General features: G+C 34.7%; 1 protein-coding gene across 13 annotated transcripts in view; it reads right to left on the reverse strand.

Annotated features, from left to right (window-relative positions):
* Positions 1 to 25,500, reverse strand: part of NFIB (nuclear factor I B) — a 440,917-nt gene that overhangs the window by 35,298 nt on the left and 380,119 nt on the right. For all 13 annotated transcript variants that reach the window (XM_067744397.1, XM_067744402.1, XM_067744408.1 and 10 more), the window contains exons 7-8: positions 6,367 to 6,501; positions 2,350 to 2,534 (exon numbers count right to left, since the gene is read on the reverse strand). In XM_067744397.1, the coding sequence (XP_067600498.1) occupies positions 2,350 to 2,534; positions 6,367 to 6,501 (320 nt within the window). The remainder of the gene's footprint in view (positions 1 to 2,349; positions 2,535 to 6,366; positions 6,502 to 25,500) is intronic.

Genomic DNA, 25,500 nt, shown 5'->3' on the forward strand with positions numbered 1-25,500 from the left:
CAACTCTGCAGTTTATAATAAAGACCCACTTTTCCTTTCAAAGGGAAAAAGCAATTTGTTTCTAAAGAAGACCATCAACTTTTGGTTGTGCGACCACTGCAAAAGACTGCTTTGTATATCTCCCCCAAGAAAAAAATAGTGATCATGTTTTATCATCGGTGGTACATTCGATGGTAAAAAGCCTTTCTGTATATTGTGTTCACCAAAACAGTTTGACAGCACCTACCTGAGAGCATAGAAGAGAAAAATAACAATATTGTCAAGAAAATGCTGCCAGCAAATATATTACCTTGCCCACCCTGCAAGCCTTGTCTACTGGAATTGAATCGACATAAACCAACAAACAGATGTTTCTCTCATTTAAAAAAAGTGAAAGTGACAAAGAAAGAACTCCCAAGCCAATAGAGACAACTTTCCTGAAACTCAGGGTCAGAAGAATGGAAAGGTTATTTCTTTTCAGTTTTCTGTTGGTTCAAAACAGATGAAGCTACACTATAAAGCTTGTCTTTTAAGGTTGCTAATAGATGAACTTTCATATTGTAGATATGAAAAGAGAGACATCTTATCTGAAGATGAACAGCATTAGGAAAGGATTATCCTACTTATAGTACATTGCTCCTATTATACAAAATCCTGAGAGGGAATTTTTTTTTTTAATTGAGATGAGAGTAAGATGCTTCTCAGAAGCTCGGTCTTTACCTTGAAAATATGAAGAAAAACTGAGAACAATATAGGCAGATTATCACCTAACATGCCCTCTTAACTTATAAAGAAATTGAAATATACGTAAAACAAGCACTGAATAATTAAAGAAATGCAGAACACTAAGGCCCTGATTTTAATTTGCATAATTTTTCCCCTAACAGCGCCTAATTAAGACATCAGTTAAAAAAAAAAATCCAATGGAACTCTAAGATTTTCCACACTGAATTAACGTTAAGGACTTTTAATGGATGTCTTAATTAGACTTTGTTATTCATGGAAATTCTACACAAATTAAAATCAGACCTTGTGTGCACTGTTCCCAGCTGAGTCTAGCAAAATGCTCTATGGAACTGAGACTTTTGAATCCATGCTCTGACAGCAAATTTTACTTCTAAATTGATATACCAAGATCCTACTGTTTTACTTAGTAATTATTATTACAGTCATTAAAAGTGCTACACCATTTGAACATTTTCTTCTAAAACACAAATCATTTAACTTTAAATTCAAAATTCAAGAACAGTATACTTAGTTTAGCATTACTAGTCAATGGAGCTAAAAGTACAGATAACTTAATGTTAAGTAACCCAAATAGTGCTGGACATGTTGTTACTCACAAAAAAAAAAACAAAAAAAACCCAGAAGGGACCATTTTGCTCCGTGTTAACAATTAAATTAAGACCAAAGGGAATTTTTTTTTCAGATCTTTCTTTGTTAATTCTAAATTAATATACACATACCGTTTACTGGCATTTTAGTAAATGAACAGCATTAATGACAGAACACTTATGAAAATCCCGCAGAACGTTAAAAAATGTGAGAAGAAGTGGACAGGAGTCTTGGAGGTAAAACAGCAGAGCCAAATACCAGACCATAAGATCGAAATTACATTACAGATTTTTGATATTACGATGACTGATAGAGCCAGCTTTGGCAGACTGTCTACTTGATTGTGGAAAATCCTCTTATACCAAATCCCCATGAAGTGACCTCTCCAAAGGAGAAACCACATGTTTAGGGAATGAGGAAGGCACATGAGTCACTACACTTATACAAAGAATCCTTAAAGCCACTGCACAGTGTTTACCACTATAAAAATTAAAAAAAAAAAAAAAGACTTCTGGTAATGTCACTCATTATGAAACATAGTCATGTCTGAGCAAAGAATATTCAAGTAGTCATCAAACACTGAAAATGTTTACATTACCAAAGCTTATTTTAATACCTAATAGTTGGTCTATAAATACAACTGGAAGGTCTTTTGTGTGTGTTTATTTTAGCTCATACTTCGCTTCTGCCTGAAATAAGCACTTTGTCTCTGTGTCAAACCAGGTATTTCAGAGGTGTGAACTCCAGCTCAGAACATTTTTGTCAGTGGACCTTCTGCATTAACTTTCTCTTCACTCAATGAAAATCCCAAAACATCAAACCAAGAACATCTTCACAAATGTGCCCCTTCCTTTGGGGCAACATACTTCCTACCTGTCATTCAGCCACCTTTCAATAAAAACTTAGTGAGTCACCAAGAAACTTCCTGAAGATGGATTTCAAAAGCTTGCTGTTCTGCCAGACACACTGTCTAAGTAAGCTTCAGGGCTTACCGTTAGACCTGTGCTTTAATTATATGTTCTCTCTCATTTTTACCTGGCTGGTTTGCGGACTGGATGGGTCATAAGAAGGTACATAGTTCTTCAGAGTATCCTGAGGATTCAGGTGGGGAGGATATCTGATTGTTGGATGAGAGAAGTAGCTCGATGGGGCTGGAGGGAGAATAGCTTGTGTTGGAAATGGCAACGGTGAGGGTGGAGGTGGAGTCCGAGTTGAGATGACTGCAGGAGACAGGAAAGAAGAGAGGACTCATTAGCTGTTGGCCATACCGCTCCATCCCAATCCTACAGAATCCTGGGAAACTATACAACCGAAGGCTCTTCATTTCCTCCCTCTGATTTAACCAAACTCTCTTAAAATAAGCTAGTCTTTTACTATTAATCTCTATGCCAGGACTGCTAAGCCCACACAGATATCACCTCCAGTCTAGGGAACGAACAATCTTGCTTTCTAGATCTATGAATGGTTTTAAAAAAAGAAGGTTCTCTTTTATAGGTTAAGCCAATAATTCATAAAATATTTCTTTAAGCAAAGTTATTTCCCATCAGAACACATTCTTTGATTAAAAAGTCTTTGTCTCCTAAGTACAGACCAAGTCACAGCATTAAGTAGAGGGCAGGGGACCCACACATTTTCTAACAAAATTCAAAACAGAAGTGTACTTCAATTTTAAGTAAATATTTTGCATTATTTAGACGGGAAGCCAATAATTAATAATGTCCTGAATAATTAACTGATCATTCTATAAATGCTTTGGAATATTTGAACATAAACCTGGGAACTCTTTTTTTAAATGAAAAGGTTCCTTTTAAAACCAAAAGAGTTCTATTTTCTTCCTACTCTAACTTTTACTACATGTAGCTCAAAAGACATTATTGAGATAAGACCAAGAACAAAACCCTCAGAAATGCAAATTTTAACTTTCATATAGGCATATTAACTTACCCATAAATCACATATTTTATAAAGAGAAATAATGTACAAAACATATGTGATGTACATAATGTTTAATTTTACTGTAGTTTTTCAAAATTAGTGTGATCATAATTTATTATTTAGTTTTTAAAATATGATGCTTAAGTTTAAAAATGGGGAAAGAATACAATTGCACAATCATTCTCTCCATAATGTTAAATTTGTACTTTACATAAGTACAATTTAAGAGTATCAACCAGTATAGATAGAAGTGAAGATTAACTGTCTATTTCTGTTCACTATTTTGATCCAGATCATAGGAAATTTATAGGATAAATGTTTAGTGTTTTATGAGACAATGTAGCAAACAATATGAAAAATAAATTCCTTCCATGACCTATAAATGAAAACCATCTGGAATGACTTATTTCCAGCTTTGTAATTACGTACAAAAAAAATTACCCTTAAGGGATATTCCTTATCTTCCCCAAAGAAAGCTTTTTCAGAAGATACAAGAAATTTAAAATGTACATCATAGAAGAATCATAAACATAGTTTTATGGTCACAACTCTGCTCCCTGAATGTCCAGGGAACTCAGAATCCTCTGGATTGTTGCTACAGTACAGATTCCTGGGCCTAACCACAGACGTACTAGATGAGGACCTCCAGGGGTGAGGCACCAGAAAGTGCATTTTAAACAAGTGCCCCACGTAATCTTTGCACACACTGAAGTTTGAGCATCCTCCATCAAAGGGATGCATTTCAGAGAACAATTACCTATTTCTTAAAACAAAACTCCTTGTTGAAATACTACTTTATTTAAGGAGTATACACACTTGAATGTGTAATTTAAGAAAATGCCAACGCCTCAATTAAATTGCACATCTTTTGACTCAGTGTTGAAGTGCTCTTAATCTCAGCTCAATTTAACCACGGTCTTTACTTATATCTGTACACAAACCCTTGGAGGATATATACATAGCTCCATCATGGGTCCTCTGGGCTTTAAGATCATTTGGCATCAGTAGTTTTGGAAGAGATCTCTTTTGATCTGAACTGGTACATAGCAAATCAGAGCTCAAATCTCTGGGCTCCCAAGTACTTATGCTCAAATAAGCTCTGGCTGGCCTGATACAAACTAGATAGAATGCAGAATTCCCAATGAAAGTAAAAATGGCTACTTTCTCAATAAAAGTCATTCTAGTCCTTTAAAGAAAGAAAAGCAAACTACAAGGCAAAAAATGTTTCCCTTCATTATGAAAGAATTCATACATACATGCATGCATACATGTACATTTATGTATTCCTTGCCTAGATATTACAAAGTCTTCCTAATTGCCTCCTTTCCTCCAGTCTTGCTCCTTCCAATATATCCTGTATAGTCTCAAATTAATAATTTTTTTTAAAGTATCATTTAAATCATGGAACTTCTCTGCTAAGAATCTTTCAATGGCTCCCTACTGCTTCAATAATAAAATCCCAACAACTTCACAGGTTTGTACAGACCTCAAGTGCTTTAAGACCCAGTCTTGCTCCACTTCTTTGGCCTCATCTCTGGCCACTCTCTCCTATTCAGGGCACATTTCAACATTTGCGGATCCTTCAACATACGGCAGTTCCTTGCTGCAATGACCTCTACTGCATTGATACACGCTGTCCACTCTGCCTGAAATGACCGCCCCCCGGCTTGTTCCTTCTTGTGGTGAACTCACTCTTCAAACTTCAGTTGAGAACACACCTCTTCCAGGCGTCTAATCCTCCTCCAAGGATGTAATCCTGTCATACTCGATGCCTGGCTGATGATAGGGTCCCTCTCTCTCCCCACTATGCCATGAGCTCTTTAAGGAGAGAAACTGTTTCTCATGATAAGGTGTCTGCCACAGGCCCTAATATATTACATATTGAACATATATATGGTAAAGGACAAAGGTGGAAGGCTTATCTAGATCGCTCATGGTTTATTATGTAAAAATGTACTCTTGAATTTTTTCCAAATATTAGAAATATGAACACTTTAATCAGATATGGGTGATTTGACTTCTAAGTTAATTTTGCCCAGATACTCAACATTACAAATGTATGAAATAGTTACTGACTTTTTTCATCTATCTTAGCAGTACAATAAATGAATGTAAAAAATTTTATATACCACAGCTGACTTGTATATTCTTCTCTTAATTTTATAATTGTCTTAATGGTAGCATTGAAGGCCATGCATTTTTAAGTATAGGGACAATACATATCAATATATATTTATAGACCAAAGCTAAGAACTTTATTATAAACAGATGTCATATCCCTTGAATAAAGGTTTAAAAACTAGATTCAGTTTTTTTGAAGAATAAAGAGTTGTCTCACCATAAATTTAAAGCAATAAGAGTATCACTATAAACATAATTTTTTTTTACATAATAAACTTTCTCCACCTAAAATTCAGACTACTCCTTTCTAGGGTTTAAGAGCAATAGGTAAAAAGTATGGAGTATTGCTTATGAATTATACCTCATTTTCAATTTTAAAAGAGGATTTAACATTAATTGTTCCTCAAAGTATAAATGTGAAATATCGGATTCTTTTTCCTATTTAAATTATGATATTAAACATAATATCAAATGTACTAGCCCACAGGAAGGATTTATGTATATGAAATAATTGTCAAAGAAAAGTACTTCTTTTATTTTTCTGATTAATTTTACTCCCAAATAAGTAGCTAAAATATTGATTTCTGTAGAGAAAATAGTATCTATGGAAATAGTGTCTATATATCAATGCTGCTGGAAATACTCTAACTCAGCAGCATACTTGAAACTCCATCTTTCTCTTTAGTAAAATATATAAAATTAGGACCAACCTGGAAGCTACTGTTAAGATAACTATATATTTTCTTATCTTTTGTGATTGTAATCTTTCCAATACAGGCAATTTAAAAATACATTATGTAGATGCTATTTAATTGTATGGCTTTAAAATCTTTCCTCAAATATTAATAAAAATTTTTTGGATCAGATTACGACCCTCCCTCTTTGGTTGAGAAAATAGGTCACCTTAGCTATAAGGATAGAGTTTTGATCCATCCTTGAGGGTTTAGGCTCTGCGAACAAGAGGGAGGTTTCTCTTCTACGCTTGAAACTCCTTACCACTGTGTGCAACTCCAGGTATTCCGGGATGGTGGTGCTGGGGGAAAGTGCTCAGTCTTGGGGAGGAATCTTGTGGAGATGTAGAGCTGAACAATGGCTTTTCAGGCTTCTTCATAGTAGTCGGAGAAGACATATCTGCCGAGAAAGAGAGGAAAGCCCAAGCTTTACTTAACTTTCTTAAGCTACAAGGTTCACATCAACCTAGTAAGAGATCTCATTTTCCAACATTTTATGATTTTTGTACTTTTTGCTCTTTTACAAAATACAAAACGAGGGTCAAAGACCCAGCTACGTTGGAGCTTTGAAATATCTGTCAGAAACAATCTCCACTGAAGCTAACCCAAGGCTTCATTAACAGTACCATCGGAATTATTCTGACCACTAAATAAACTTTGAACTTCTGAACAACTAAGCATCACGTTTCCCTCGGTCCCTTGGTTCACATCAAGGTCTTTTTTAACCTCAGCATTTCGTTCTTAAATGTATACAATTCAGGGGTTTGTGTTTTGACCGACCTAAAAAATAGAGAAAACCTGGTGCAAATGTGAAAAACAAGCCTTGAGTATGCTGGTAAGTATAATCTATCACTGATTTAACATCTTTTATGGAAAACTCATTACTTGTTTGGCAAAAAAGACATTCCTTAATATGTTCATTCTGCAAATATTTATTGGGTTCCTCTATTTGCCAGGTAAAGGGAGGATGTTACAAAAAATAAAAAAGTAATTGCTGCTGTAGGGATATTCACGGTCAGCGAAGAGAAAAATGGTAAGAAGAAAATGGTTGTCAACAGTTGAGAAGGAGAAAGTGTGTTGAGAGCAGAGGTGCTGTGGTGTTTGCTGCTAATTCTCCAGCCTCACTGCACAGGGGCAGTGATCACCTCAGCTTCCCCAGGTTAAGGATGGTACCCCCAGTGACACCATGTTTAAAACATGAAAAAAATAAAAAATAAAAAATAAATAAATAAATAAAACATGGATGGGGGTGACATTCCCAGAAGGAGGAAATGTTCCAAAGGAGGGGGGCATAAAATATGTAAGTACTACACATAGTCTGTGGAGTGGTGAAGTACAAAGATGAGAGAGGGAGCGAACAGCTGGCAGGACCCACACAATGAGGGGTCTCAGATTTCATGTATAAGTGTCTGAATGCTTACCCTGATAAGAAAACACTATTGATGGGCAAAATAGGATCATATTTGCTGTGTAGAGCAATCCCTCCAGAAACTACATGGAGGATGAATTAGCTGAAATAAAGACAGTAATCCTGGATACTACTTAAGAAGATAGATTAATTACTACATTCATTCCATAGATATTTACTGAAGGTCTAGTGTAGCCAGACTCTGCGCCAGATACTGGGGACACAACTGTGACCTAGATTTGGCTTCAGCCCCTATAAAACCTGAAATCTAGACGGGATACAGACAAGTTAAAAAGGAATTATAAAAAGAGCTGTGACAGGAGAAGTATTCAGGGCTTCATTCACTCATTCATCCCACAAATATTTAATACTGCCAAAAGACAGATATGAGACTTGAAATAAGAGTAGAGATAGAGCTAATGCAATAATAGATATTTCAACAGAATTAACCCAATTCCATAAATAACTAATTTAGAAAGTCATCATCTTGGGTGACCACGAGACTGTACCATACAGCTAGTTGGAATACGGAATTCAGGAGGGAACTCCAGTTGGTAAGGAGAGATGTGCCCTTTTTCCAACACCTAGAGTAATGCTGATTTTTACAGAGGTTTATAAATGTATAGTAAAATGTTCCAAAAATCACATGAGCCATGAAGTTTAGATTTCTATTGTCAGAAACTTTAAATATATACACAGGTAGACAGAATAATAATGGATTCTTCTCCAGTACTCATCACTCAGCTTCTTTAATTATTCAATTATTTCATCTTTACCCCATCTATACTCCCTCCCCCTGCATTACTTTGAAGCAAATCCCAGGCATCATATAATTTCACCTATAAATATTTCAGTTTAAGAAATATTTTCGTATTTCTCCTCATAAAAGGAGAAAATTTTATTAAAAGAAAAAAAACCCAAGACTTTATCACACATAAAATATATGTATACAATTTGCATTTTTAATTAAGAACTTTTTTTTGACATGAGAAAAAAACTTCATGGTGCTATTAAGATAAGAAACTAGTTATCACTGTTTTACCATTTAAAAAATTACCTAAGCTCTGGTAAAGGCATCCAATAAAATTAAATATGTTTTCAGCACACTGGCATGTAAAGAATACATATGCTACTGTAACTACAGTAGACATCACAGTCTACAAAAAAATGACAGGCGTACTTGTAGCTGTAAGCTACAATTTGTGACTAACTGGCTGTCACTAACCTATCAGAACTTTGATGAGTGTACCATTTCCTTATATCTTTCTCAAAAAGAAAAAAAAAAAAGGAAAGAAATGTTTACTAACAGAACCACAGCAACTAATGCTGCTACATAAAAAAAAAAGAAACTTTTTAAACCATTTAAAAAATAGACAAAGGAAGTTCATTTCAGCTAAGTTACCTTAAAAATGCCAAAAATAATATTTGACTCCACTTAAGAGCTATGTGATTTTAAAAGGTAATACACAGGGCCTTCCATGGTGGTGCAGTGGTTAAGAAATCCACCTGCCAATGCCGGGCACACGGGTTCGAGCACCGGTGCGGGAAAATCCCACATGCAGCGGAGCAACTAATCCACTGAGCCACAACTACTGAAGCCCGTGCGCCTAGAGCCCATAGCAACAAGAGAAGCCACCGCCATGAGAAGCCCACACGACACAACTAGAGGAAGCTCATGTGCAGCAACAAATAAAATAAATAAATTAATTTTTTTTAAAAAAAGGTAATACACAAATATAGGTTTTGGCCTGCTGCAAGTTAATCACAGACATATAGATTGTCAGAGGTGGAAAGAACCTCTATAACGTCCCTCACTTTATAGATGATGTAATAAGTTTCCATTCCAAATTTTTAATTTAAAATTAACTCTTAGAAAAAGAAACTGGTAAGTTTCTATTGACACTCTTATGCTTTACTTGTGCTTCAATATAAATTTTGAATTAAATTAACGTGGGTAAACGAGTTCCTAAAGACTCCACAGTATAAGTAATAAAGCATATACTATACATCATTTAAAAACAATTAAATATGACCAGAGTTTGGGAAGCAGAATGAGTGTCATTCTAGTTATGTCATTTCTGGAGAAGATCAACCAAGGCTATTGCAACTACTACAACTATTTCAGAATTTTCATTAAACCCAGGCGAATTCACATGAGCCTCTTTTCATAAAGGGCATATAAATCAGGGGTGTTTGTACAGAGAAATTCAACAATATAGATGATTATGTAATTTTTGAGAAACGAAGCCTTTGCATTTTCTTAGTCAAAATGATACACTTGGCTTTACTGGGTAATTATTACAGGTCCATTTATTTTCTAGTTCTCTTTAGGCATACACTGAATAATAATGGTACCTTCATGTTCAAAACACACAGGGGAATTATAGAGGCCAACACTGCAGAAACAAAATAAAATTCACTCTTCAAATTGTAAAAGGCACCATAAACTGCCTTCTTTTTAAACAACAAAATTAGCTTAAGGTAAGTAAAAATAAGAATGGGAAGGTCCACTGTCCATAGTGAAACAGTTTTTTTAAGAAACAGATAAAGAATGGCAGTATTAAAAAGTAGGCTTAACTGCCTTTGTTTTCCCACTAAATGAAATTAACCTTGGGCTCATTAATCAATAAAAATATACTGCTATACAGCCTGTACAAGGCACTAAGTACTTAAGGTGACACAAAATGAGCCCCCTACCCCCTCACAAAGAAAACAAAAAAAACTCTCTGGCTTGAAGAGAGAATAAAAGTAAAAGGTCAATTATCTGGGAGAAATAAGGGTAGAGTTTCTAGCTATTGCATTTTAAGCATGAATCAAGCTCGCATTGTTTTTATTTTAATTTTATTTTGAATGTCTGAAGTCCAATAGACCTCATGCCAAACTGAAAAATGATATCGTTGCTATTTTTAATGCTCTAGTATGCTACAGAAAAAACATGTTTGAGGAGTGGATAGATGGAAAGATGTTTTTACGTGACCTTTCTGTGGAGAAAAACAAATGTCATGCTTTTCACAATCTAATGTCCTTCAAGCAGGAAGAATCATACATAAAAAGATTACGTTGAAAATAAGTTGAATAATAATAAAGCTGAATAATATATAAATATACAATAAGTTGAATAATAATACATACTATCAATGCATAAGTTGAGGAATACAGGAAATAAAGAAGTTGCAGAGAGAAGCCAGATGATAAGAAAAGGATTAGCTGGTGTTTTTACTGGTGGGAAGGAGGCAGGAGCTGCTGGTGGTGGAGGAGAGGGAAGCAGAGGACAGTGAAGGCTTGAAATCAGGCAAAGAAATTTAAATGTGATTTGGAAAGCAGCACTATATAAATGAATTGACTCCCAAAGGGAAAACTTTCCAAAAGCTCTATTTTTTTCCATTCCCCAACTCGGCCCATTTGATTAAATGGTTACATCAAGAATTTCCTGTCTCTTCTCTTTCTTAAACATTCCTCGTCGTGGTTCATCATAAAAACAGTAGTTGGAATCATCTCCTTCAGATGATACCTCCTTCATCCTAACACCTAGCATGGTACCACATTTTTACTTTAATCTTTCCTTATCATTCTGTTTTATTTAAACTTTAAGCTAATTTGTTTATGGCCTCCTGGAGGAGAAGGGGGGCCCGAAGGGATGTGCTTCTAACTCTGTGCCTTTCCTAGCATAGGACGGTCTCTTGGGCTAGAAAATTGTTTTTCTGCCCTCTTATTCCATTTATAGAACAATATTTTATCCACTGAACCAACTTGACTTACTTTCTCTTTAAGTAATCCCTCTTAAAGAATTTTGGCGGTCTAGATTTCCTTAATGATCCTATGATTGTGTCTTATATTATTTGATTTTTTTTCATTATTATTTTGTACTTGTTATATCCGTAGCATGTCTATACGTATGCTTAAAAAGTTGACTAATGGCTTACCTCCTACAGAAGATGATTTCATCAAGGGCACAAAAAAAAAATGTGGAGGACAAGATCATGCTACTCAGGAAAAGAATTTTTTAAAATCTAGGATTAAAAGAAGGTAGAAGAAGTGGAGCAGACACTGTGTCTAGGCAGTTTATTTTAGAATCTCTTGCATGTGAAAGAAGCTATCTGGGGGAATGATAACCAGTAGCGTAGGATGAGTGAAATAACCACAGTCAGTCTATCTTAAAATGTATGATGCATGAATAGATACCACCAGATGAGAAGGAACTGAATGTAAAGCAAAGAGAGAATACAAAATCAGTCACTGAGCTTCTAATAAGTGTGAGAAACTAAGGAAAGGCATCAAGTTCAAGATGTTAAACAAGACAACCTGCTCCGTGTCCTGGTGATGCTTACGGTTCAGCAGAGAGGACAGACATTAAATACAAAAATTCATTAAATAATTGCAAGTGTGATAATACTGGATTATAGAAAGGATTCTTCTTAATGGCCAAAAATTAGAGACGCTGTCTTTTTAAAGGAGATTCACATTGATGGTGCTCGTCTTCAGTGTCTACACCCATGTTTAGATTTATAATTGGACAATTAGCTATGGCTTTAGAAACCAATTGCGTAGTTAAATACATAATAGAAAACTACCATGTAAGAAAAAGTTCATGTAGGTTACTTATATAAGTCAGTTCCTTTAGACTTACGCATGCCTTTAAATAAGTATTTTGCAAAAGCAAGTTATCACATAATTTTTACTAGCCATACTCTTAAGTTTTTTTGGCACTCTGACATACATACATCCTAAGCCCTGATGTGTCATTCATTCCACCGCAACACTTCAAAGAGATAAAGGCTTAAGCAAATAAAGAGTTAGATCAACTCATCTCCCAACAACGTAATTTCATCCACAAAGGAAGAGCATTGCTGTGAAACACAGCGTATGTACTCGACTAGGCGGCAGCTTGCACAAATGGCGCTCCAGATGTATATCTGTTCAAGTCAGCCCAAGGCAACAATTTTGATCAATTCTAATGTGATAAAAGGCTGCAGGGAAAGTGTGCAGAAACGTGTTTACGTCAGCCCTTAATTAAACTGTTGTTCACTTCCAAAGAACCTTAGGAAACACTAATGAGACACGAGTTTTGGCAATTTCTTCATCAAAGCAAAGACCCCTTCCTCAGTCTGTAGCAACCTGTCATCCAAGTCGCTCCCGGGATAAATGTCACATGACACTCCAATCAGTTAGCCACCTGTTAGTAGAACTTCACTGAAGTCAACTAGTGATCTAGGGCAAGCTCCAACAGCTACCTCAACACCTGCCTGTCTGGGGCACCTGCTCCTTTTTCACATATAGGAGAGCAATATGTTAGCTTTTCCAATATGCTTCAGTGGATTAAGGTTACAAATCGAATGTCTATCGCCTACGTAGAAAACACATCATTTTCTTTAAAAAAAAAAAAAATTCCTTTTCTTCTTCCCTACATGACACTTACAGTTTATAACTATTTGAAATCAATTATGTAAGAGCACACAAGAATTCTTGAATTTCTATGAAGCTGTTCTTTTCAGCATAGCATAACACTAACAAAATATATTAACTGTGCCATTCCTATGATTTAGAAAAACATATTTCTATCTAGTTAACAAAGAAGCAAATTGCCTCAAAATCTTTTAAAATTCCAATATTTTTACATCTTCCTAAGTTGTCTTTCTTATTTACATGTCATACTTGTAAACAAGTCTAAAAGAAGCCTCTTGATACAAATCACCACTTGCCGACTTCTCTTATTTTCCAGTATTTAATGTTAAGGTATATTTTATTATGAGTGCTTATAAAGCTATAATCATTGTTAAAAATGTCTTCCTTATTTTTTACATTATCAAGCTGCTGAGAAGATGTTACAGGATTCTTTTTTTGCAGAAAAAACTCAAGGTGCAATGAAACTTTGGTCCTTTGGTATGAGCATGATACAGATCAGAGAAGAAAAGTGCATATGTGGGAACATTTAGCTTAGGGAGTCCAGTGACTAGGATTTGACAAGATTTTATTATATTGACAAGTCTTACTAACTTAATACCCCTCATAGTTTTCCAAGTTTCTTTATTTTTTACAGGTTTTAGGCTTCTCTAGATTTTAAAGAGCTTTATAGATTTATAAAAACTCTGGATATAGAAAAGCTCTTCAGAGACCAAACTCATTGGAAGAAGGCAAAGGTGGTTAACACGCCCATTACTCCCTTGAAACTCTGTCAAGCAACACAAAACAGACTGACAAGTGAACATTAGCTAAACTGGGTAATTTCTGCTTTCCATTAAAATGTTGGGGTGAAAGCTGGATGACAACATGAAAAAGGAATGACCCATCTGTATAAAATAATAATGCTCTTTATAATACATGAGATAATAAATGAGAGGCTACGAAAGCTGGTGTGTGGGATGAGTTCAGGAGCTGGAAATCTGATACTTGTACTTCAGGCCATAAATCCGGAGTCAGTCCTGAGACAGGGAAACAGCTTGGGCCCTGTGCCTGGAGGACAAGGAGAAGGCAGGGAGGATGACTCTGCCGACTGAGCACTGAAAGAGACCCAGGCTTCCCCTCCTCTGCTTTTGCCTGGCAGTAAATTGTGTGCAGGAGAGGAAAATTTAGAGGAGACGCTATTTATAACTGTATAAGTGTTATGAAAAATACTGCAATTACCAACTGCAGAAGATCCCGGCCCAGAGCTTTGATGGATTTATTTCTATTGTTTCTCTGTGGAGAACCATACTGATCCTTACTTTCCTAAGTTTTACCTGTAGATAAAGGACCCATGTGGGGATACAGCCACTGTGGAGAACAGTATGGAGGTTCCTTAAAAAACTAAAAATAGAACTACCGTATGACCCAGCAATCCCACTACTGGGCATATACCCTGAGAAAACCATAATTGAAAAAGAGTCATGGACCACAATGTTCATTGCAGCTCTATTTACAATAGCCAGGACACGGACGCAACCTAAGTGTCCATCGCCAGATGAATGGATAAAGAAGATGTGGCACATATATACAATGGAATACTACTCAGCCATAAAAAGAAATGAAATTGGGTCATTTGTAGTGAGGTGGAGGGACCTAGAGTCTGTCATACAGAGTGAAGTAAGTCAGAAAGAGAACTACAAACACCATATGCTAACACATATATATGGAATCTAAAAAAAAAAAAAAAAAAAAATGGTTCTGAAGAACCTAGGGGCAGGACAGGAATAAAGAGGCAGACATAGAGAATGGACTTGAGGACACGGGGAGGGGGAAGGGTAAGCTGGGACGAAGTGAGAGAGTAGCATGGACATATACACTACCAAATGTAAAATAGATAGCTAGTGGGAAGCAGTTGCATAACACAGATAGATCAGCTTGGTGCTTTGTGACCACCTAGAAGGGTGGGATAGGGAGGGTAGGAGGGAGATGCAAGAGGGAGGAGATATGGGGATATATGTATATGTATCGCTGATTCACTTTGTTATAAAGCAGAAACTAACACTCCATTGTAAAGGAATTATACTCCAATAAAGATGTTAAAAAAAAAAAAAAGGAACCTATGTGGGGAAGTGCCCCGAGGGAGTGAGTCTGTAGGACAAGAAAGGAGAGAGACCAAGTAGGTGTCTTTACTTGAAAGCTTTGCATATTCCCTGAGGTACCCTCTCCATTTCCCCATTTCCTTCACAATAAAATGGGGCTCTCTCAGCTCCTGGCAAGCAAAGATGTACCGTGATGCCCAATGGTTTAAGTGACATATAAATGACAGAAAAGAGGTGCATGGGTAGAGTCACAAGGCCATAGATTCACTGTTCTTTAAATATATTTCAGAGGACATGCTTCAAAATTGCTTATAGAGCCATGTGCTGTGTCTAAGTAGTATGGATATGATGGTGGAGTTAAACAAACCACTCAGGCACTGCTAGTGAGAATATAAATTGATAAGACCTTTCCAGATTTTGTGCCAATATTTATCAAAAGCCTTAGAAATGGACATAATATTTAACTCAGGAAATCTACAGTAGGAATGTATTTATTCCTTTAACAAAATTTCATTGAGCATCTATGTATTTGGTGACTTAGTGCCAGACAGTATGCCAGGAACCGGGGACAATGAATAGAACTAGACAGGAACAAAATGATCAGATTTAAGTACAAAGATTTGTATGCAACGATGTTCACTGTATCTTTATTAACTATACAAAAACTTGGAAACTATCTAAACATCCACAAGTAAAGCAGACCTTCAAAACTGTATGGTATAGCCAAAGGGTGGCATACTATGCAGCATTACAAAGTGGAAATTGAATGACATTGTAACATGCTATTATATTATAAATAAAAGACCAAAAAAAAAAAAACAAACAGAAAAGAATTTACAAAATAGCATATATTGTATAAGCCCAATTTAGGGCAAAAATTTTACTTGACATAGAATACATAGAATATGCATAGAAAAAAATATATAGAAAATAGACTGGCATATAATATATCCAAATATTAATGTGAGTTATCTCCATGTGATAGAATTACAGGTGACTTTAATTTTCTTGTTTATATTTGACGATTTGTTTTTCAAATCCCCCACAAATAATTTTTACTTTTATAATAAAAAATGGTAAAATATATATTTGGAGAAAAAAATACTGCCTGTAGGTCCATAGAATATTATAAATAGTTCCCAGTGATGGGTGGACAACACAGGATCTTGATACTGTGCCAGACATTATGCTTTAAGAAGGAAATGCCTCACTGGTCTTAGATACTGGATGCTACAAAAATGTAAAATGAAACGCTTTAATGTAACGTTTGCAATTTAGTTGGCTAAAGGCAAAACAATATTTTTGAGAATACAATTGAAAAGAAATATCTGAATATCTGTTTCTAAGGACTCTTTTAGATGTAAAATTTTATGATTCTGTGGCAAATGTGAATAAGTCCTTCCTACACGCTCCAAGTTAACGAAAAGCTCTGAATGGTATGACAAGACATATGGACTTAATCCCACTACAGTAGTTTGATGATGATGCCAGATGATTCAAAAAATAATTAGCTGCCATGTTAAGAAAGTATCTCCATATATATATATTTATCACACTCTAAAATAACTTCAGAAAATCGGCAAGCTACATTAAGGAGAGATAAGATATCATCTTCAATTAGATTTCTCAATCTTTTTTTCTTTTAAGGAAATCAGTTCTTTTTCAAAGGAAAAAACAGAAAATATGGTAGCCTTTGTGTTAAATATACGAAAATTCTTACTTTAATCTTTGAGTTATTTAATCTTAACTGCACAAGCATATTACTACATCCTTGAGCAATTTAAAACCTTTTGTGATAATTTAAGTCTCTCCATATAGTATATTCCAACCCAAGCCTGTAAGTAGCATGTTTCTGCAAGTCTCTGTTTATCACAGCTCTATTTTAAAAAAAAAAAGTCTCCAGGCTACACCAACACCCAATACCAAGTTAAAGCTCAAACCCCTTTGAAGCTCACGAACACCTTCCTGAGACATTAAAAAAAAAAAAGCCTTGAATAATGAAGAACAATGCTGAAAGAGTGAATACTGAATAAATGAAAACTTATTTTTAAAAAATACTTCAAAATACTTTTGTCCATTAAGCAATTTCATTTCAACAGACAGACGATGATAAAGTATCTTGAGTAATGTCAGAAAATCTAATTTGAAAGGAGGAAAAGCACCAAACAATTATGCAAGATGTGGAGTATATTTTAGATGCTTATTAAATATTGGCATAGGTAAATAGCTGCTATTCGCCATGCCTCTGGGGAGAACCTCTGGGCTATAGAGGCTTATTAGTGTTAAGCATCTGAGAGCCATGGACTATAAAATAAAATCAATACCGTAACCTTAACTGTAAAAGTCAGAAAGATACTGGAAGAGTTCTCATTTAACAAGATTACAGATGACTTTTTAGAGAACATTTGGGGAAAAGCCATGCGTTTAGCAACATTTATGCTACAAGACATCTCAAGGTTTAGGTTGTTACTAATGCCGTTATTATACATGCTGGTAATGGTTAGGGTTGATTTTACTGATGTGTTATTTTAGTGGATTTCCAGGAAAGTCCTGGAAATGATCTGGAACTTATTTCAAATAAAATCATTAAACTTAGGTAGTAAACTAATTGCTTAGGAACAATTATGATTTGATGTGGTTTAGTGTAGCAGACAAAAAAAATCATGAAAAAATTTTAAGGTCGTCACTTTGGCAGCTCAATGCAAATATGATTACTCTGCACAATATTCCGTTTCTTTTAATGGAAAAGTAGTCAAAACTGGTATAAGTTGTAGTTTTTAAGTTCAGTCTAAATCTATATTTCTCCTTTAACAAATGTAAACGAAGAAAAAAAGAACATCCTGTCAATGAAATTACTATGATGGCATATTTATTATCTTAATGGTTTTAGAAATCACGTGAAATTGATCAGTAACAAAACCTCTATTTGGTAATGGACCAATTACATTTGTGAGATAATGTCAATGAAACAGAATATTGTCACAGGATAATGGTCTCCTATTGCTATATCCCTAGTCATTTAGAGAAAATATAAATGTTGCCGTCTGGCTGAGTCATTTATTTTCAAAGTAGGAGACACAGATCCCATAACAATGTTCTGTTATAATAACTCAATCTCTCTCAATCATTTGTTGTACCAGAATGGTGCAGGACAGGGCTTGTATTTGTAAGAACTGCACATTCCTCAGGTATAAGGCAAAACATATGATGCCTCCAAGCACCTAAACAGCCAATTATCAAGTTATTCAACAAGAGCATTTAAAATAAACATCTAAAAAATAATTCAGGAAATGGAAAATGTTCAGAGTCTTCAAAAACATTCATGTTAATGAAAGCTCAAAGACTCAAGTATTAAAGATCTATAAATACTCTGACTTCAATTAATTTAAAATCCAGAACATTAGAACACAAAGGAACCTTACTATCCAACTTTATCTCACAGATGAGAAAACTCAGTTTACTGACATTAAGTGTTCTAAGGCCATACCACTATTTATATTGATAGTTTCCTGATCACCATTATAGTGCTCTAGGCATATGGCAAAAAATTAGAATAGAAAAGAAAAAAATGTATACAGCAATAAATATATAATTTTTATATTTTGACACACATAGCTCAATTTAAACTGAATGTATATCACACACCTCAACTAAAGACATTCTAGACTTTAGGATTATTTATTAACATCTTATTATTTAAAGGAAAAGAGATTCTTAACCTGAGTCCAGCCCAAGAACTGCACTCATGAATTCCTGGAGTCTGTGAACCCTTCTGCTATTATATGTATTTATTTGTAGTAAAGTTTCATATGTGTTAGGAAAAAAAAACTGTCATAGAGGTTTTGTAACTAGTTTGCAAAACCATGAACATAGCATGACAATGACTTCTTTGGAAGGCAGTATATACAGTAATAATGAGCGTGGATTCTGGAGTGGAAGAGACAAGGGCTCCCATTCTATCAATGCTAGTTATCTGTGTATCTATGTCAAATTTCTTAACCACTGTAGTGATGAGCTTAATGAGCTGTAAAACGTTTGTTTGTTTTTAAATAGGATTGAAAAGAAAAATATATGTAAAGTCTTAGCTCAATCCTGGAAGGGAGTAAGTGCTCAATAGATGGTAGCCACAAATGGAAGGAGGGTCTGGTTTTCCTCAATTTGAATGTATTTGTTGAACGAAAAGATTTAAATTTATGTGGTGTATTCAACAAATAAATGATATACAAAAGTGAGTAAATATAAAAATAGTTAATAGAACTATTATAGGTTAAAGACAAGTTGAAAATACAAATATGGTATTGGATCTGTTTGGGACCTTCATTTAAACAAAACAACCTATACGATATTCTGGGGAATTTGCACATGGGTTATACAGTATATATTAAGGAATTATTGTTATATTTGTTAAATTAATAATGGTATTGAATTGTATTAAAAATGATAATCATTGTCTATTAGAAACTTAAGTATTTATAAGTAAAATGACACATTATCTGGGATTTACTTTAAAATACTTAAAAAACTGGAAGATACTGAATAAAACAAGATGGGCAAAATATTGATAACAGTTAAAGCTAAAAAATGGTACATGGAAGTTCACTTTATGATTCTTTCTATTTTTGACATTCTCTATAACAAAAAGCTTTTTAAAACTTTAAATATCGTGCTTAAACATTCCATCCAAACCAGCTCTTCTCCACATTTATCCATCAAAAGCACTCATGTCTCCCTTTTTTTTAGTTCAAAAACTTAATCATGGCACAAATATTAAGAGGTTGATTTTTTAAAAAAGAAGATACACAATTTTACCATCTTAAAATTTTGTTTTGACAATTCTTCCAGACCTGAAAACTCATAAATTCACCTCTACACTTATTCTAGTTCTACAAGGTCTAACAGACTCTTCCATGAAGCTCCCTAGAACTGTCCGCCTGCCAAGACTTGTTAAGCAGTGTTCAAATTCTCCTAGTCCATTTCTCCCTATGTAGGTAAGTTTATATATTGCTTCCCCTAGGTGGGTTGCAGGATAACAGAAAAATACAAAAATATATATATCAGGCTTTGAAAAAGAAGACCTAGGCTCTGCTCTTAATTATCTGGACGCTATGGATGAGACAGCCTCTCTGATACTTAGATTGCTTATCTGTCAGATAAGGAGCTTGAACTATGTCTCCCCTAAGGCTTCTAATAATCTGTGTTCTATCCCTGAAAAATCAACTTCTTATTGTATATGATATTGGTGGTATAATAACTCAAAAGAAACTGGCTTTCCAAATTACTTCAAAATAAACTTAAATAGGAAATTAATGTGTAAATGGATTTGAAATAAAACCTTTTACCACTCTAAGAAACTTTTCATTGTACACTATGATAACGAAGCACACTGTCTCCCATGGATTTTCCACTTTCCTAATTTAGACTGTGTTCTACCAATCTAGAGAGCCAGTGTCACACAGCAAGTTGTTATTTTTTTCAAACTAATTATCCACGATGGTTTTTCTACAAAATGCTGTATTTTCAAATCATTAAGCCTCCAGAGGACAGAAATATGAGTATCACTTTCCCCTAGTAAGTAGTATTGTCCCTTCTAGCCATGTACACAGGTTGCGTCCCATCCAAAATGCTCTTCCTGATTAGAACACATGAAAAGAGCACAAACATCTGTTAATTAGTAGGCCAGGTAAGGAATTCTGATGAAAGCCTTCACCAGCAACGTACTGTCTTCCTTTCTGTTTGAAAGATGTTCACAATGTGATTTTTCAACTACAGCAGTGTAGCCGAAGAGAACGAAATACACTACGATGAAGGCATCCCCAGAGTTTGCCTCCAATAACATAATATATGGAGAGTCATTGCAAGTTCTGTAAGAACTGTAAGTTCTTGATTTTTGATATATTTTTTAATAATAAGCTAAACAAAAAAACTTAATTGTACTTAAACATTAAATTCAAGCCATCTCTTCACATGTATCCATCAAAAGCGCTTGTATCTTTGATTCTGTCTGGTTCAAAATTTGATATTTGAACATTTGATATTTAATCCTTGTGATACAAACTCTAGGAATGTAAGGAATTGCTGGTGCTCTATCTGGTCCCCAAAGGGAGCTTAAACATTCTTCCAGGAGATTACCAAGCTGTTTTCTTGCCATTTTCTAGGACTTCATTTAATGTCAGTAGTTACTCAACTATTTGTGAAAGCTGCTCATTCACCCAACTTCTACAGCTAGAAAAACCTTGAGAGTTTATCATTTGTCAGACTGTAGTTTGGGATAGAGCACTGCTTTCCAAAGTCTGAATGTAGGATTAAATCTCCCTATAGATTCTTAGATGGGGGAAAAAAGGTTCTGAAGTCGCAAACTTAATACATATTCAGTCAATATCCACTCATGGATATTCACATTCACAGCACACAGTAGTATATTAAATATTCTACAAACTCACTTATGAATAAAAAAGTTTAAATTTTTGTTTAAATAAAAATTTCCAAACTTGGTTGAATGCTCTTGTATCTAGCATTTTTTAACTTACGAAAGGTTGGTCTCTGAGTCCGGTTCTATCAGTGTCACCACACTCTACTGACTGTTATTTATTTCCTATACTTGATTAAATGCATGATACTAAGCTGGCATTATTACTCTTTAGCCCCCAGTGTCCCCTTGAGCCCTTTGGCTTAATTCATTATTTATTTAATACCATATCCTTACAGAACTCTATAAAGTTCAGATTAAAATTGAGCACAACATATAAGAATCTATTACTAATGAGAACATTTGCAAATTTATCACAAATAAATCTCTAGGGCTTGGAAATATATTAAAACTTCAGAAAAACTAGCTGAAGACTTATTTGTACGACAGAATTTTTTTAAATAGTGCTTTTTTCTGGTACCTATAGCAACCAGAATGCGATGCCTAAATATTGCCTATTTGAGAGTCCAGTATAAATTTTTAAACTACTCTTAAAATTGTAATTACATTCCAATACACCTCTAAGTAGTGCTAGTTTTTGCTAACATACCAATTTATTGATTTTTGTGTAAAGATTTATTTCTCACAATGCTTAAAAGTAAGTTGGGCACGGAGACAGTCCCCTCATAACCTGATTTACATTATTTATTTTCTGTGAAGAAACTTTTTTCATAAATAATAAAAATTTATATTTCTGTTCAGCCGGTCATGGGCTAGAAATTTAATTTATTCATATTTATGTGCCCAATGCCTAGAAAAAGTCCTGGCAAATAACAGGCATTTGATAAATGTTAATTTAGTTCAATTATCACAATTCTAAATGTGTAAGAACTAATAAAATTTTACTGCATTAAAAGTCTTTCTGAATTTACATTTTATCTAAGATTACAAGTTGTTTAAATACTCATTAGACTAAGAAGCTGTTAAATTTTCCATTTAGAAAGCCCAGCTGTATATTACAAATATATTTACCATATCACTAAACGTCTATTAAATAGCATTTTAGGAGTTTTATATTCAAGCTTAGATGGCTCGGGGACTATCAGAATGGCAGGGACAAAGTGATACTAACAAAGAATTGTTTCAAATGTTCAAGCATACCAATTACTAGTCTGTTAAATTTCCAGCCACAAAAATACTACAAGCTTTAGTCCCAAGAAAGTAACTTTGAGGAAAAACCAAGACCTGCCTCTATTTTTCCTCTTACATCAGAAGTTACAAAGGACTACTGTAATGATTTCAAGAGAATTATATCAATGAGGAATTTAGTCTGTGAACTGGCTCAGGTGGGAAAAAATTTAAGGTAGACAAGCTCTCAGATGGAATACTTTGTGGGGTAAGTATTAGAATAATAAAAGAAATTTTCAACATGCAAATTGATAAGCTATCCTGGTTCTATTCATTTAACCATTAAAATGATGGAAAGCAGTATCCAAAAAACAAAGTTTTCAATAGAGGTAGAACCAGTCATGAGGTTTAAGACTAGGGAATTCATCAAAGAGACTAAGCAAGAAAAAAATATTCTAGAATCTAGGAAAGAATGTAACAGCTGCTGTATATCCCTTTGTTACTGGCCCAGTTTTCTTTTTCTTCCTTTATGTATCAAAGAATAAAAAGTTAAAACATAAACATTATGTAATGTAGATTCTAACAAATTTAATTTCTATCACTATTGATCAGAAGAAATTTAAGCAAATTATAAAGATTCCTATGAAATGTTTTACCCTATTAAGCAGTGTTCAGTTTGAAAATGTTCATGTCTATATTCTACAAAATTAAAATTACAACTCTTTTATGTCTAGGAAATTGTAACTTTTTTGTGCTTTGAAAAGCCACAAAGATATAATTATGTCTATAGTATGCTAAAATAAAAACACTTTTTTCATTAAATTATTAAAATACAGGAATATTTGTCACTGCATGAATCTAGATTTTGTATTAAAATGTTGCCTAATTTTTTAAATGAAATGAGTATAATCATTTAGTTACACTATATTCTTTATTTTTGCCTACTTGGAATAAATCTCAAAGGTTTAGGTTTGTGGTTCAGATTATAAGGGAAGGTGGAATGCCACATACTCTCCGTAATTTTGTTATTTTGGATTCGCACATTTCGCTCAGTTTTGTTAAGGGTTACGGTAAAAGTAGATGTTAATGCAAAGTTAACACAAATAACTAAGGCAGACCCAGGAAATAATTCACAGTGAATTTTAAACATTTCTGCCAATTATAAGCACAAATATATTTTAAGCAACCAGTAAGTAGTTATTGCATACAATTAGCGCACGGATTTTTAGACATGTACTAAAGCTATTACAGTATCGAGTGGTACTCAATATGCCCTTTAGAAAACTCCCTTCATGACAGGCAAGTATGTCTGAAGAACATTTGAAGATGGACAAGAACAACCAGGGCATTTTACTTTGCAAGTTTAAAGAAAGCAATTTTCATCAAACAGAAGGACTGCATTTGGCTTAGCAAATTTATAAAGATAGTACTGTCCTGCCCTCATGTTTTCATTGTAGTTGAAGTCTTCTTCCCACAAGGGCTTACTGTGCACGTTACAAAATCTTCAGTCTTCAGAATTCAAGTGACAGACTATTTTTTCTAAGCACACATGAAAATGGATCATTCTTTCTTACTCTTAATATTCCTTTACAGACTTCTCCAATAATTACAGTCATCTTGACAAAAGAAAATCACCAAGACAATACAACAATTTTACAAAAAGAAAGAATGACAGTTTCCCTTCTACTTTTCAAAAATGTTTTATAATACGATTTGAGATTGGCTTTATTCAATAGGCTGAAAGAGGAATCAATTCTTACAGAGTGACACTCTCTATAATAAAGAACACCTACACTTCTGCACAACACATCCATTGCCACACATTCACAATGTTAATGTTATTACCATTAGAATCTTTTCCAGAACAATTTTCTGATGAGGAAAATATGGCTTTGTTTAGAAAAAGCTGACAATGTCAGTAAAACAAGCAATAAAATATAAAGGGTTGAGGGTTTTGTTTTTATTCTTACTTCTGCAAGTCTGGTTAAGTCCCTGTTATTTCCTGCCTTTGCTAATGAAACTGGTGTTCTGCCTATCAATGGTTCATGTAGCCAACAAATATTTATTTGCCCCTACTAAGGACTAAGTGTTGTGCATGGTTCCCAGGCACTGGTTACACAGTAGCCAAACAGATAAAGTCCCCGCCCTCATAGTATAGACAGATTTAGACAATTAATCCCATAAACAAATACGGAACTATTTTATAAGCACAATGAAGGAACTATATTATAAGCACAATGAAGGAACAATACAAGGTGTCAAGAGGTAAAGACCTGATTTAGATTGAAATTCCTCAATTTAGGCTGGGACCTGAAAACTGACCAAGAATTTGTCAGACGAAGAGACAGAAGAGGAGCCCTCCAGAGGGCATGGCTTATATGAAGGTCTTCGGTATTGCATTTCCAAATCTAAACAAAGCAGTAGGCTCAAGTGCAAGAAGGAAGCAGACGGCCCCTGCTGAGGCTGGAGCAGTGGTCAAGAGGCCAGAGGACAAGATAAAGGTCCGTGGATCACAGGAAGGAATTCTGAGCTTCTCCTAAGAGAAGCAGGATGTGACTGAAGTAGGGGAGTGATATGACATTATTATGTTTTAAAAGATGGTTCTGTCTAAAGAATAGATTTGGGAGGTGGAGTGAGATCTCAGAGCCCAAACTCTCCAGCTGATTTTCAAATCCTTCCTTAAAACGATCTCCCTTTATTTCCATCCACACACACAGCCTCCCACCACAGGGCTCATACATGGCCATTCAGAAATTTACTTCCCCACCTCAATGCTTGCCTGTGCTTTTGTCTGTGCCCACGCTGTCCCCTTCTTTACTAGTTAAAAATCTCAGCATGCTAAAGGAGACCCATCTGACTCAATGTCAATTCCTCCATGAAGATGTTTCACCCTTCTTTAAATGCTATGGCACTCGGTAGGAAAACATGGAGCAGCAGAAAAGGAGTCCTGAACTTTGGCTTTAACTGCTAAGCTTC

The sequence above is a fragment of the Pseudorca crassidens genome, chromosome 7 (assembly GCF_039906515.1).
Source record: "Pseudorca crassidens isolate mPseCra1 chromosome 7, mPseCra1.hap1, whole genome shotgun sequence".
NCBI classification, from domain to species: Eukaryota; Metazoa; Chordata; class Mammalia; order Artiodactyla; family Delphinidae; genus Pseudorca; species Pseudorca crassidens.